This window comes from Phalacrocorax carbo, chromosome 6 (assembly GCF_963921805.1).
Source record: "Phalacrocorax carbo chromosome 6, bPhaCar2.1, whole genome shotgun sequence".
In the NCBI taxonomy this organism is placed as follows: domain Eukaryota; kingdom Metazoa; phylum Chordata; class Aves; order Suliformes; family Phalacrocoracidae; genus Phalacrocorax; species Phalacrocorax carbo.
The window spans coordinates 16,981,640-16,997,123 of NC_087518.1; the positions used below are offsets into that span (position 1 = coordinate 16,981,640).

Genomic DNA, 15,484 nt, shown 5'->3' on the forward strand with positions numbered 1-15,484 from the left:
CTTCCAGCTTTTAATCTCCTTTTTTTTTCTCTGGGATTTTGTGCAGTGGGGTAACATTTGAATGTTTTCAGCCATTGAAAAACCCTCAGGTTATTTAACAATTTGTGGGCAGCAGCACTTTGGCTGCCTGCTGTATAGCTGGAGCATTTTCCGCTTTGCAGCTGACCTTCCCTATGGTGAGCTCTGGCATGGGAGTGGTTGGGTGTTCATGGAAGGTCTGAGTGGGCTGTGCTGCAGCAGGGAAGTAGACGTTGGGCATTGTGGCTTAGAGCAAATCAAGTAACTGTTGCTCAATGTCTGGTCCAACTTACTGCTGAAGGTTAAAATGCCATCTTGAAAGGGAGTTTGGTGAAAACAGAGTTCCTCCCTTTCAGCCAGAAGAGTTCACTAGCCCCTTCTCTGGACAGAAGCGTTAGGGATCAGATAGTGAAAAGCAGGAACATGTATTGCAGGAGGATGGTGGTTAGTGCCTTTGTTTCAGTTCCACCTCAGCATTGCTCCCCAGCCATTTAAACCAAAGACAAGAATGTCGAAGAGGCAGGAGAGGTACCAGGTCCTGGGGAACCAGTAGGAGGTGGTGGCCCAGCAGAGCTGTGGGAATGAGGATGAGCTATGGGTGCAGGAGGGACTTGAGGGACTTGCAGGACTTGGAGAATGGTGGCTGGGTGAGCACAAGGAGGCTGAAGCTCTTCATAGGAACTTGTATCTCGTTTCTGAGTGCTTGGCGAGTGCTGCAGCAAGGGTGATGCGTGAGACCAGAATGAGAGCATTGCCCTTGGGTGAGAGGGGGAAATGTTTAAAATGCCGAGATGGACTCAAGAAGGAGGATCTGAAAGGGCAGCAGGAAATTCCCAGATACACGAGAGGTTGTGGCTGAACATGTAAGTTGCATTTTTCTATGGAATTTAACTCTTCTCATGTGAGGTGCTCTACATTGGATCAGCTGCTTATCTCACATGATGGGTTCTGCTGGGTGATTTTAAAATGTTTTGCTTATTTTACCTTAAGCAGCTTCTGTTTAAAAAAAAAATTTGTTGACTGCAAAGTACCAAATTTGAAAACATATGTAGTATTAGAATGTTTCTCATCCTGACTATTCCACAAACTACCTTACAGAAAGATGTCATATAGGGGAGGAAACTCAAGAGGCAATTTTCATCAGAGCAGGGTGACTGTGCATAGTTTTTGGTTCACCCAAATGCCATTTGACATTAACAACACTACGCTGGTGGTCTGAGCAAGACCTTATTTGCAGACTAACAACACAAAATATACAGCATTCTGGTATGACAGACTATTTCTGGAAAGGCATGTAAATAGTAAATGTAAATGAGAATATATTACAAAATAACTTGTATTCACCCTTATTTGCTTAATTTAACCCTTGACACACTAGGTAACTGCTGTGCCATGTTGATACAGGCCTGCATACAATTGCTGATATTTCCGGATGTGCAAATGGAACTGCAACACCCAAGAACAATCGACGCTGGTGCTTAAAATTAAGTACAACTAAAAAGTAAGTGTTTTAATTTTCTGAGAAAGTCTTGAAATTGCTTCTCTAAAACTCTGCCTCTTTGGGCTAATGGCTTTTAGATCTACATTTCCTTACAATTTCATGTTTTATGGCTCATTCTGTCTGATTTGTTGCTTTCATCCTTCTGGGTATCAAGACCTTATGTTTTTACTAAAAATTTAAATGTATCTTTCACAGTCTGCCGATGATTGTGATAGCCCTACATACAAAATGTGTAACATGTCCCTATAAAATGAAAGGAATGTCACAGTTGCACTTTATTTTACTCAAAGAAAGAAAAATATTGGGGGATGAGTCAAATAAAGCACTTTATTAACAGTGGCAAATTTCATCTCTCCTTCTAGGGGAAAAATAATCTCATTACTGCACCATTATGTCACTGCATGTAAAATCTCACCCAGCTTTCACTGGGTGAAATCATTATACGCGCACTATATTGAGTTCTGCCACAATTAATTCATCTGCTTCAGTGCTATTGCACTGTTGGGGCTCAACTGTGTAAGCAAGCAGCCAGTGTTTGCCTGGTGCGCGGCATCACAAGGGGTGAAGAGGAGGTGACTTTGTGGCTGCCAGGATTCCTACTGAAACATCCAGAGCCTAATCCAGAACCAGCTGAGGATAATATTGGTCATTTTGTTGATTTTGATACACCACAGGCAGACTAACATGGTTGCATGGGGGAGGGAAGGAGCATGTGTTTATATTTAATGGATTTAAATATAAACCTACATCTAGGCTGTCTTATGGGCTTTGCTGAGCCATGAGTCACTTCAGAAGAAAGAATGGGACCCCATAACACAGTTTCAGCTTTATTTTTGAGGGGAGGGAATTACGTCTTTCTATGGTTTAACATTTCAATATTTCACACTAGCTGTTAAGTTTTTATGTTTGTTTCATAAAGCAGTTCTTTTAATACTAGAAATTCAGACAGCAGGGTTTTGTGGAACTCTCCTGAAATACTCCTCCTAGGCAGCTTTCCTCATACCTGCACAATGAAGATGACAACTGTCAGAAGTATTGTGTTCAAATTGTCATGAATCTACTCAGTGTTTCAGCATTCTTTATATTTTGTGTTCACGAACACGGATAAACATGAGCCTGGACTGTCTTTGAAGACCCAACAACAGAAACCTACCCCCACTCCCTGAATGTTTAATGATAGAATCAGTAAGGTTGGAAAAGACCAACTGTCAAATTGAGCTGTAGAATTCTTAGTCAAACATTGTCAGGAGATAGTTAATACCCCATACAGGGCAGAGTATTAAAAATGTGAAAATGCTCTGCCACATGGAGAGAGTCAAGAATAATTCATTTTCAAACCCAAGCAGCTGTAATGAACTGTAGTAAAATGTTTGTTTCTTTCTTCAATTAAAAAAAAAAGATGGGAAATTGTAATTTAGAGAAGTTAGACTTAAGACTTAACCAAAGTGAAGTACCCAGGAAGGTCTAGGGAACATGCATGCAGTCAGTAGATCACTATTACCTGTTGGCCTGAATTTGTCAATCAGAGGAACCAAACTGTTGAGTACACTCCGAATTCGATACACTAATTGTGAAAAAAAACATTTTTTTTTTTTAAGATGAGCTAGTTAGCAACATAAAAGAAAAATCCCCAAAACCAAACACTGACACTTGCAACATTAATGAACCCAAGATTACTGTTCAAACAAGTGCTTCAGTGATATCATAAATAACAAAGTAGCGACAAAGCTGATTCCTGAGAGAACCATCCACAACCTACTGAAAATATTAGCACCGGATTACAAGGGAGACTTCTGATCTCAGTTGGGAGGCTAGAACTTGCTGCTAGTTGCACCTTTCCTATGACATCCCTAGGGATTGCCAAGAATGCCCATTTTTTTAGTATCATTTTCAGTAGCTGCTGCTATCCAGGTTCTGCTGAGAGCTCTTCCTCAGGGTGTTCAGCTGCTTCAGTCCCAGGGGAACGAATGGCAGCCTGAGTGAACAGCACATCATAAAGTGTATCCGGGAAGACTGCCTTGTTGCTAAAATTATACATTGTCATGGCAATGTAGCATTCAGCCATTGCTGCAGAAAGAGGTGACTCAGGGTCTTGTGATCACCGAGAACAAAAAATGAGTCAACCTCTCCCTTCAGCATCACTAAGGCACGTTTGTCTCCAGCCACACTGTAATTGTGAATGAGATGTTTTGGGATAGTTATGTGATGATTTATGGAATCTCAGCACTAGCAGGTTTATAGACTTGTGTAGTTGGATGACTGCATGACCTTGTATCCTTACTGTTGATATAGAGCTGGCTGCTGTAGATACACTTACCTAAACCAAAGTATATCCCAGTGGTTTCCAGGGAAGCAAAGGTGATTAAACCAATTCCAAGAGAAATAGTCCAATCTAAGGCAACAAAATAAATGTTTGGCTTAGTTCATTTTTCTAGCATGCAAGAATTTATCCTTCTTTTGAAGACTTGCCTTACCTTTGTAGTAGTAGTAGCAAATTAGTAAAGCTCCAATTGCAAAGCAAAGAATGACAAAGTGAAAAAATTCATCTGAAATAGAGAAGGAAAATTAGGTCACAACTGCAAGCATGGGCTTTATGAATACACCTTAGGTAGAGTGTATCGCTCAGCAAATGAAGTCTACTTCCATGAGACGTCTCATACACTAGACTCAAATGCAAAAACGTACACGCATGCAAGTTGTTATGAGAAGCCTTGATGCACTCCAACAAAGTACCCATGTCAGAAGAAAGAAAAAAAAAGTTTTTTTCAAACCAGAGATTTTATTCGTGGACCAAGGTTCAACAGGGTTGACATAATTTAAATTTTAAAAAAACCTCAAAATTTACATTACCATCCTTCCGTATGCCCATCCACCGTACTGTCCACTGAGGGGGGTAAGTGTTCTCATCCTCATATGCTAGAAAAAACAAATGTCTTTTATTGCCACGGAGCTCTGAAATTAAGGACTTCTAAGTTTATTTCCCGTTTTGTGTCTGAAATTGATTCTCAGAGCAGAATATATGTAAAACTGCTTGTTCAAAGGAAAGATCTGTGAGATAAAATTAGCAATTTTCAAATCACCGAAAAAGACCTTTTCAGAAGGAGCCTTTCAGAAAGATCAAATTAGCAATTTTAAAATCATCCTACAGAGAGATTGTTATTTTAAAAAAAAAAAAAAAAAACACAAAACACAAAAGCATTAACAATATAGAATTGTTTTAAAGCACTCTGAGTCTTCTCTATCTAGTCTGGGACAATCAGTAGTCTCAGAATTACAGTGGGGGCGTAAAGCAGTAGCACAAGGGAGCTTCAGTTTGATTCTTGGGTGCTTTGCACAGTCAGCGCTACAATAATATAATCACCTTCATTACTAAGTGTATGAGTACCATCCATCTACTTAAGCCTGATGTTGAAGTATTATTTCTGCACCCCCCAAATGAAGAATTGTAGCTGACAACTAGTCTCCTATAGCTAGCTATACCACTACATAGAAAGAACAATGTAAGAACAAACTAGATATTTTAGAGATTTAAATAGAGCATTTTTCTCTCCGCTAGTTGTAAGCAGAGTTGCCAAATTCTGTTCTTTCTCTGACTGTATTGTCAGAAAGCTGGATATTTTACCAGATTTCCAATGACATGTTCAAAGCGGAAGGTTTTTTTTTTCTCCTTTTTTTGTTTGTTGATTGCTTGAGAAGACCCCTAGGCAGCCTGCTGCATATAAGCCTTTGGGAGTTGATTCATCACAAGCTTTAGATGCTGATTTCACTTGCATTGGGCTGTGCATCCAGGCAACCGCTGCCTGGCAGTGAACTTAATTTTCTCTAAAGAGGTAACAGGAGAAAACTGCAAATGTACTCAAAATGAGTTTCAGCCTTTTGCTATTGTGCTTTTGAACCATGAAGCAACTAAACTTTACCAAAAAATTCTGTTCTGGGTCACCTGATAATGGAGTTGCATTTTTGATTTGTTGATTCTTTCAGAATTCTGGATTGATCAAGTTCTGGTTTGGGGACAAACTCAATTATTTTATTATTAATGTTAACATAACATTGCACTGTTCTGACTCACAAATGTTGTTCTGTGCAGTTTTATGAATGATCTATAGACACAGAATTTATCAGAACATCAATTCATGCTTGGCCGGTGTCTGGTCTGTACTACTCTGCCTCCTAAATGCAACAGTCCCACTGTAACTTTGTATCATGGTATGACTTGCACAGTATTTCTTCTATTAAATATTACAGGGCATTTTAATAACTATTCTTAAACTTCTACTTTTTGATTAGGAAATATCTAGGTATCAAGGAGCTGGTATAGCTAACATCACTAAACAAAACTCAGTCCTGAGAGACAGCAGCCATAAGAAAAACTTGTTTGCTTGTTTCTATTTACCATCTGCAATTGAATCTTCTCTTCTGGCAATCTCTGAAAAGCAACGTAGTTTTATTATTTCTCATGGTAAAAATACAAATATATTGTTTCCTGCCATTATCAGCACTAGCAAGCACAGTGAATATTCACCTATTTGGTGATTCAGTGTAGACAAAACAGTATGTGAAAGTGCCAGAAAAGGAAGGGAAAGAGCCTAGGAACAGATAACAATAAAACTGACTATTCATGGTGATCCCGGGTTCTTTGAAATAGCTGGACAGTAGAAGATTGATGGCCCCTGTGTTCAGTTGCTAGAACTGAAGTTAGAACACAGCAGGGCTGGGATGGCAGTGCTGCACATGTGTATCCCCTGAACCTGTCCCATACAGCAGGCATGGTATCCTGCACTAGCTAAATATTTTCCATATATTGAAGTAATCTAGAACCGAAGCAACAAAGGCCATGGCAAGAGTTGGAGAGGCCAAACACCAACTGGAAAAGTACTGTAATCCTCTTTCCAGACCTGGCAATGGGAGCAGAATTTTGTATTACAATGTATTCCTGTACCCTCCTATTTTATGTAGCTCCTTGGGGATAGGCAAATCATAAACCGCCCTGAGGGATTATGCTGCAACATCCCAACTCTTCTTCCCAACTCTGTCCTCAGATGAAACAGTCCAAGTCACAGCAACTATTTCCCACTCCACTGAAAAGTGTTTGAGCAGGTGTCCTTTCAAAAAGGCCACTCTGTTGGGCTGGCTGCCTCTCAGAACTAATGAATGTGGCCTTGGCCTGGGAGTGGTGGGCTGAGGTCAGCAGTGCAATCAAGCCATTGAAAATTTCCTGCCATGGGCTTTTTACGTCTGTTCTGCTGCTGCTCAGCAGTCCCTGATAAAAGGAAATTTGCCTTTAGACTGGCTGGCTGTTCAAGCCCCTCAGCTAGTATTCTCTGTTGCTTGTCATTTGGCTTTCGCCTAGCATCTTCTGCTAGGGAATGCTCCAAGCTAAGTGAGGAAGGCATTCAGAGCTGAGTATCACTGTTTTGCAGAAACCAGTTTCCAGCTCCCTCCCAATCTTGCATCCCTGTTCAGCAGGAGATGGGGGCCTGCAGGTAATCCTGAAAACTGCCTGGCTTTTTTGGGAAGGACCTAGTTGCCTAATAGAATTGCTGGGTTTTCCCCTAACAGGATGACCACTGCTGCAAACTGATCTTGTGAGAACCTGGCGGGCCTACAAAAAATTAGTTAATCTGCTAGAATGCCTTGTACAAATTGCCTGCTATCAGCCAGCTATTCTGACAAGCTTGCAGCAAAACGTCTGCACCATGCCCAGATCCAACACCAGGCTAACTGGAAACCAATGTATTCACAGCCGGGGGGAGGTATTTTTTAATATATAAGCATGTCAGAAAGAAGAAACTGCAGCTACAGTCTTCCTTCCAGCAGGACGAGGTTATCTGGGACTGCTTACCTGAATCTCTGTAGGGAACAACCTCTGCTGGTATGCCTAAAACATTATGCAAAGATTATGTAGATTAATATCCATAGTGAGTCCACATATCTTGCTGCTAGTCCTAGCGCATGCAACTATTGAAATGAGTGTGGCTGTGTAGAAGAGATTAGGTAGATAGCAACTCCTGCTCATTAGAGAGGGCAGCTCTGTTGTAGGTTATGCAGTTTGAAAGTGGGAAACACAAATGGATTAGTAACCCCCCTGTATTCCATCTCTCACAATATCTGGGCTCAGGCAGAATTAGACTCCTTTAAGATAAATTAGATCTCACAATGTCAATTTAAATAAGCTGCTCTTAAATCTGGGCTGCAATCAATTCAAGACATTAATTAAATGATTAAAGCCGTAACTTTTTACATCCATGGTTCTATACCAGAAGCTGATAGCTATTTCTGTGTGTTGACACAGCATGTTTTCTTCATCTGCATTGTAGTTGTTTTCCATTTTTCCTTTGGAAAAAGTAAGTTTGCAGGTGACACCAAGCTGGGTGGAAGTGTCGATCTGCTGGAGGACAGGAAGGCCCTACAGAGGGACCTGGACAGGCTGGATTGTTGGGCCGGAGCCAACGCTATTAGATTCAACAAGACTAAGTGCCGGGTCCTGCGCTTGGGTCACAGCAACCCCGTGCAACGCTATAGGCCTGGGGGGGAGTGGCTGGAGAGCTGCCTGGAGGAAAAGGATCTGGGGGTGTTGGTTGCCGGCTGGCTGAACATGAGCCAGCAGTGTGCCCAGGCAGCCAAGAAGGCCAATGGCACCCTGGCTTGTATCAGGAATAGTGTGCTCAGGCAGGAGCAGGGAAGTGATTGTGCCCTTGTACTTGGCACTGGTGAGGCCGCAGCTCGAGTACTGTGTTCAGGTTCGGGCCCCTCACTACGAGAAGGACATTGAGTTGCTGGAGCGTGTCCAGAGAAGGGCAACGAAGTTGGTGAAGGGTCTGGAGAACAAGTCTTATGAGGAGCGGCTGAGGGAGCTGGGGTTGTTTAGCCTGGAGAAGAGGAGGCTGAGGGGAGACCTTATTGCTCTCTATAACTACCTGAAAGGAGGTTGTAGCGAGGCGGGGTTGGACTCTTCTCCCTAGTAACAAGCGATAGGACGAGAGGAAATGGCCTCAAGCTGCACCAGGGGAAGTTTAGGTTGGATATTAGAAAAAACTTTTTCACCAGAAGGGTTGTCAGGTGTTGGAACAGGCTGCCCAGGGAGGTGGTGGAGTCTCCAACCCTGGAGGTATTTAAAAGAAGGGTAGGCGTGCTGCTTGAGGATGTGGTTTAGTGGTGGACTTGGCAGTGACAGGTTAGCGCTTGGACTCGATGATCTTAGAGAGTTCTTTTCCAACCTTAACGATTCTATGATTCTATGAAAAGCCTTGGGAATGAGATCCAAGGTATGGTCCTCACTGACAGTCTCCAGTCAGCACTGACAGCTGACTGCAGACCCTGTAAGTAGTGGCTGTGATAGATATTTTCAAAACTCTTTTGCTGCATTTCAATGGCAACTGTGCAGGCCCAGGCAGCAGGACTTCTCCCACAACAGTAGATTTTGCTATTCTCCTAGTTCAACTCTAAGCACAGGGCATGGCTGAGTGTTAGTATTCCTTGAGCTTCATCTTGTAGGAAATGCCTTTCCTACAGCCAAATTCTGACTGGTCATTTTCCTATGTTTGTACATGTTAATATACCTTTGTTCAAAAGTCAAACCAAACAGTGCTAGAAATTTTCCTTTTTTTGGTTTATATTGGTTATCTCTAGTAAAAACCAACACTGTTCTCACTTTGTCCTACCTCCAAGCAACTGGCCTTCAGTCTTCTCTCTTCCTAAGTCTTCCCCATCACTTTCTGGATAGAGAAAGTGGTTTTTTCAATTGGATTAGAGAAACATGTGGCAGCAGTATCAGAAACAACAGCAATGTAAATGTTTGCTCATAATATAATAATGGCTGTGGGATATGTAGGTAAAAATCAAGGCTTTGAAATGCAAGAATCATTATTAGCTGCTTTTGCCTCACAGCTCTTCAAAGCTGGCTGAACAGGAGAAAAACAAAATCTGTGGTTGGAATAATTTGTATGAAGGGGTGTACTGGGAAACATCAGCACTGCTAATTAGTTTGAAAAATTTATTTCTACGTGCAACTCATTTGATCTTAATCAGCTAGTGGTTTTCTGCATCAGAATAAGCCAGTATCAGCATTATCACTTCCATGTTGCCTGTCACTTCTTCGTCTCTTTCATTTTCCATGAATGAAATGATCTAGTGGCAGCCAAAGTGACTTTTGATACACTACTGATGCTTGCCAGTAAGAAATGTTAGCTGCATTGCCAGCTACTACAGTACATTGACTATTCTTTGCCTCCTGCTATAGCGCAGGCTTCAGTTAGACAATAAATGCACTGAAGATCATAGAAGTTATGATCTTTTATTTGGGAAGAAATCTTGCAGCAAATTTCTACATTTCTGAAACCTCCAACTTTCACAACAGCAGGAGGCTGCCACTATTTCACTGATAATGAATCTAGAGGTAGTGATTATTTCCTGTATTCTCTCTTTTGCACAGTGTCTTACTTTTTTAGAGTTCTGCAGAATTGCTACAAGTTTCCTATGTGAATCTCTTGTGAACCAAAAATCAGACTAAATTATGTATCACCGAAAGATAAAATAAATCCTCTTTACCTTGTGTATCTTCATCCATGGACTCATGGGGTGAGTTTTCAGCCTCTTTTTCCCCTTGTGAGAGCATGAGATTCCTTTCCAATCTCTTCAGGAGTTTCAATTTTTCATCTGTTTTACATATAAAAAGAAAAAATACTAAAAACAACTATTTGCATCTTCTCTCTTTTACAGTGACAGATTTCAGTGTTTTATTAAGGGTTATCTGCCAGGAAATCAGACCCTTAGTCTTATTTCAGGTGTGGTTTTTGCACACAAGGAGTAGTACAAAGCATTACAAATGAAAGCGTCATATATATCACTGTTTAGACTTTCTTAAATGGTTGTGGTAGATGCCTAAAGTTTCATATTCTGGCCTTTAATTACACATAATGCTACCCCTGTGAAAATTCCCACTCCCTGAAGCATCAGCTGCAGCTGAAAGATGCTTTAGCTGGAGAATAGTTGCTCACCCTTCCCTGGGCTGCTTCTCCCTTCAGCCCTGTGATTTCTGCTGGGTTCCCGTGTTTGTGCCACAATGCCAGCACCCTCTTGTGGCACAAAAGCAAAGCCCTCAAAGCCAGCTGGGCCAAACCACATTGGAGGAGAATACTGCGAGAATCTGCCTCCTGGGCCAGGCTCCTGCCTTGTGTGGCTGGAGTTGCAGGTGACTCAGATTCAGATATGTGCTGAGGGCTGGCGAGTCTGTGCGTCTCTTCATTATTAGTTGTAATATTTGAATACATGCAGCTAGACATGATTCCCCCTGGCTGCTTGATGCTGCTCACTATACAAGAGCAGGAAGGGGGTGCCTGCTGTGACAAACCTTCCTACTCTGACAGGTGACCAGAGCTGCGCTCCTCGCAGAGCTGGGAGGTCCTTCCCCTTCGTGAACATGTTTGATCAAGCAGAAACAGGATCTCCTTGAGGGTCTCCAGTTAAATTCAGGGTCACGTTAAGTGAGTGCAGGTCTGTGATCTATTAAAGACAATTAACGACTCTATAGACCCTGTGGAACTGCGCTTAGTTTCTTACTGCACAACCAGGCAAATGAGAAGTACAGTGGAGTCTATTTGTAGCTTTTTGCCAGGTTCAGCACCCTGAGCGGCATCCTCTATCCACTCCTAGTCACTACTACATGTGCTGCTAGGGTCATTTGCAAAAATATTTTCAGTGGCTCAGCTCAGATTTCTTACAACTGTGAGAGCTCAGAGAGGTCAACAGTCCATGCAAAAGTGTCCTGGGTGTCATGAACCCAGCTAGACAGGAAAAACTAGGCACCACTTTAAGTCAGAGAATTTTCTTTGGCATCACCATCCCAGGACATCCTTTCTCCCTAAACACACAAGTTTTTTGCCCCAGAAGAAGCCAAGTCATACTAAAGTAAAATGTTATCTTTGGCCCCCACTATCACCATACCTAACTGACTTTTCTAAGCAGTATTTCTAGACATTTTAGTTGTTCACTAATAATCACTTCCAAGCATATATCAAGAGTTTTCAAACCAGTGTCATGTCCCACTGGCACTGCAGTGGTTTTAACAAAATAGCTGACGAGCAGCCAGGTAGGACTCACCCTTTCCCTTGGAGCTCGGAAGCTGCCTATACCCAGATGGGTTGGTTGCCTTCAGCAAGAGGTAGAGAACAGCCATTGCTCTGACTCCTTTCTTCTCTATGGCTTTCAGGCAGGCTGCACAGCCTCCAGGCAGGACGCTGCAGCTGTTGAGGAGCTGAAATAAAGGTAATTAAATAGCAAATAATCCTTCCAATAAAATGTAGCCTATAGATACATATCCCATTATACAAATGAAAGTATCTCACCCAATCTGTGGGAAATGTAATCCCTTGCCCCTACTGTACAAGGGGGAAGGGAGGGACAAAGAGTAATGCCAAAGATGGGAAGAGAATGTGAACTCCATTCAGCAACTCAGAGCAGAACTGTCAACTGGGAAAGAAACATGGTGTGTAATAGTTAACTATTTAAAGAGCTGGAGATATATAGTTATAGGGTCTGAAATGGACATGGAATCTCTGCAGTACCTTACAGCAAAATGTCACTGCCTAGAAAACAGTGAGCTGAAGTGATCCTGCAGAATTTATACAAAGCCAGTTATTTTTCACATGGAGAACAATGAAGTAAAAAGCAGCAGCTTGAGTCTCATTTATCTAAGTGCCCTTTTACAGCATTTAGCACGTTTTAGATATCAGATAATTGGACTGTATGTTTTCTCGCCCCGAAATATATCACAGAAGTATAAAAGTACCTGTATAACAATGTCTTACAATGTCTTGCACGTTTCTGTATTAACTTACATTGTTCTTTTCTTCAGTGTTCAGGATAGGTGGGTCAGTGGCGGCTAAACATTTTACAAGTGATTCCCAGAAGGACTGGTTCATTTCCTCATGATTCTCCAAGTAACTGGCATCAGCAGTAAAAACCCTCTGGAAAATATCTGAGAAGAAAAATGAGCATATCACTATGCAGGCAGTAGAGGTGGGTTGCATGGTAGTGTTCCTGTGGTGCTCGGTGAAGGCGTGGTGACAGACATTGGACTCTGCAGCATGTTAGCGTATAGGAGAGAGACTAGCGCTGTATTGTATAAAGCAGTTCAGTCTGCCAGAAATCAGTAGAAAAACGTTAATAGTCCATACAAATCACTCATGTGGCTGTGATGCTCCTGTCTCAGTTAAAGAAGCAGGGGAAGTATTCCTAGCTATTCAACGGGTGCTTGACCATGCTATTTTACAGAGAGGCACAAAGACACAAAGGGCTGGATACCAAGGTATTGAGATAGCTCATTAGGCATTTAACGCACAGCAAAATCTCCTTCGTGCATCTAACTTCCCACAAGCACATGGCCAAGGCCTGATGAGAACCCTGTGGAAGAGCTGGGAACTAACCACTGGTCTCTCTTTTGCAAGCAAGGAGATGGACAGAGCATGTTTTCAGAGAAAACAAGTTTCATTGACTCATGACCACCCTAGCAAATGCTATTGTGTAGTGTGAATGATCCAAACCTTTGATCTTTGTGTGCTACCCTTACCTTGATCTTCTTCAGTAAGATCTGGGAATGGGACATTTAAATTCTCCATTTCTGTGCCTGTTTGAAAGGGGAGAAGCAGCATATTTAGAAATGCATCAGTCTGACCCTCTTTTTCTGCCTTACATTTGATTTTCTGCAAACACAGCGTCTATCTCTAGGCACTTTAGTTTTGAAATCACTTCTCTGTTGCAATGGCAGTTTCACATCATGATTCATTTACCTTCCTGGGACTCATTTGTGACTCCTCTGAGTGCATCTTGCTGGGCTGGCCTTTGGTTATTAAGAACGAACAGAAGTCTGAGTAAAATGAAAAGAAGTTCGACTTGATCATTCACATTGTTGGTTTTTTACAACTACCAAGATGTCTAATTAACCATTTACCACAGATGTGAGTAACTTAATAGGCCCTGTTCCATTCACAAAACAGAACGATTATTCTATACCTTTGACATCCTTATACTTAAAATGTACCAATCAGGGAGAAAAGTAGTAGTTCATAGGAGAGCCCCGCAATATTTGGAGTCCTTGCCTCACAGAAGACTTCAAGACTTCAACATCTGTTCTTCCCAAGTTGTCATGAAAAGGAAATTTCCGCTAACTTTATGAATTAAAAATTTTTGAGTGTTGATCCCAGAATTCTTACTGGTATTTGCCACAGAAACAAAACATTCTGACATCCCTGAAATCCAGTGTTTCCTTTTGTTTTTGCTAAACTCACCCCAGAAATTTTGTTCTGAGGCTGTTTTTATTCTGATGAAGCATTTTTGTGGTGGCTGTGGCTCTGAACAGTTGCCCCCACCTACTGTGGTCCAGGCATCCTGCACTGACTGCATCTCCCCTCATGCATCATTTCTATTGTATTAAGAGATACAAAAGAAGATTTTTGAAACTGTACTTCAGGCTCCCCCACTATACTATTGCAGGGCGCAATAGGAAAACATACACCCACAGGTTTTCTTACAATATTACTTTTGGATCCATTCAATAAAACACTTTCCATCAAGCAGTTTGAAAACTGTTTCCTTTAAATTTTCCAGATGGACTACTGTTCCTTTTGCTACAGGCAGTTTCAGTTCCATAGAGACTATTGTATCAATCAGAAAAATATTCTAATACAAAAATCCAAAACAGGTCCAGTTATTATCTTCAGAAGGACAGTGTAACACACAAGCAAATACATATTCATTCTGGAAACAGAACAACTTCTGAGTGTCTCAGTTCTCAGACAGAGACACAAACAGACTCCAAAGTAGCTGCAAAAGGCATCCCTCCTTTGGAACCAGGGTTGAAGTCCCACTTTTTCTGATATGTTGGTGATTCTGGGGGCTTTCTCCATTCTTAGGCGGCAAGTGTTCTTCAAGTGATGAGGTCCTTAGTTTGAAACTTTTTAGCCACTGGTTTGTTGTTTCACTCTGGGAAAATTGCTTAACCTCTTCATTTTTAAAGGCTAAGCCCAGAAAACTGCTTACCTACCTCCTAGGTGTATTGTGAGAAAAAAGTAATTCAGTATTTTAAGAACACTTTGAAGTTATTCCCAATGATAAGTCCATGCAAGACATCTATGATGGCAGATAATACCTTTTATTTAACCACCTGATATACCTGGAAACTGGCAAGCTTTTGGACAAACAAGCTTTGAACTCTATCAATCAGTCTAACAAAAGTTTTTACCTCCCACACACACCTTGCCTGACTTTCAGGTGCACAGCACTGCTGTAGCTGTGGCAGCAGCACTGTGTGACAGTTGCCGACAATGTGAGACTGTGAGCACCCGATAGGGAATGCAGGAAATGCATCTGTCCCCCTGCCCAGGTAAGCAAGAGCTGATGTTGAAATACAGGAACCCAGCGTACCACACCCTGGATGAACTCGTTCTCAGCTGCACAATAAAGAACGGCCACACAATAAAGAACGTCATTTCTGTGCAGTTATGTATCTCTACCTATGGTTTTCAGCCTTTTTCAGTATCTTCCTCCCTGCTATTAACTCAGCTTAAACCTTGCAACAGTGTTTGCTTCTGTAAGTTAAACCCTTTAGACCTCTCTGTGGACTGCAGTTAAAATACCAGGACTAAAGGAACAAAATTACCTTAAATGTAAACATTTATTTTCTGGCTGATGAATTCCATTTCATAAAAATATTTATAAATATCCACAGATTTTACTGTTGAGTGAAATTCAGGAATTTTATCTTTGGGGCTCACCATTCGAGGCATGTTGCTCTGCCTGCAACGTCGCAGCAGCTGCCTTATGCCAGCTTTGCATCATCCTAAAGACAAAGGGAGCAGGTAGGCACTGGCAGATCTGTTGCACCACACGCAAAGAAGGAGCGGATACAACACTGAAGGCAGAGGAGATGCTGTCAACCTCATTTGCTATCAGACTGATTTACCTGAAAAC

The 15,484-nt window shown here is 41.7% G+C and overlaps 1 protein-coding gene across 10 annotated transcripts in view; it reads right to left on the minus strand.

Annotated features, from left to right (window-relative positions):
- Nucleotides 1–1,822: 1,822 nt before the first annotated feature.
- The window catches only part of TMEM40 (transmembrane protein 40), a 31,285-nt gene continuing 17,623 nt past the window's right edge, over nucleotides 1,823–15,484 (minus strand). For 7 of the 10 annotated variants that reach the window (XM_064453913.1, XM_064453912.1, XM_064453910.1 and 4 more), the window contains 13 exons: nucleotides 14,770–14,964; nucleotides 13,086–13,142; nucleotides 12,355–12,494; nucleotides 11,618–11,771; nucleotides 10,067–10,174; nucleotides 9,181–9,234; nucleotides 7,362–7,397; nucleotides 5,913–5,945; nucleotides 4,370–4,435; nucleotides 3,994–4,065; nucleotides 3,837–3,911; nucleotides 3,021–3,083; nucleotides 1,823–2,522 (listed from right to left, as the gene is read on the minus strand). In XM_064453913.1, the coding sequence (XP_064309983.1) occupies nucleotides 2,503–2,522; nucleotides 3,021–3,083; nucleotides 3,837–3,911; nucleotides 3,994–4,065; nucleotides 4,370–4,435; nucleotides 5,913–5,945; nucleotides 7,362–7,397; nucleotides 9,181–9,234; nucleotides 10,067–10,174; nucleotides 11,618–11,771; nucleotides 12,355–12,494; nucleotides 13,086–13,142; nucleotides 14,770–14,881 (990 nt within the window). In that variant the 5' untranslated portion in view covers nucleotides 14,882–14,964 and the 3' untranslated portion in view covers nucleotides 1,823–2,502. The remainder of the gene's footprint in view (nucleotides 2,523–3,020; nucleotides 3,084–3,836; nucleotides 3,912–3,993; nucleotides 4,066–4,369; nucleotides 4,436–5,912; nucleotides 5,946–7,361; nucleotides 7,398–9,180; nucleotides 9,235–10,066; nucleotides 10,175–11,617; nucleotides 11,772–12,354; nucleotides 12,495–13,085; nucleotides 13,143–14,769; nucleotides 14,965–15,484) is intronic. The other 3 variants (XM_064453914.1, XM_064453916.1, XM_064453915.1) reach the window with 3 other exon arrangements.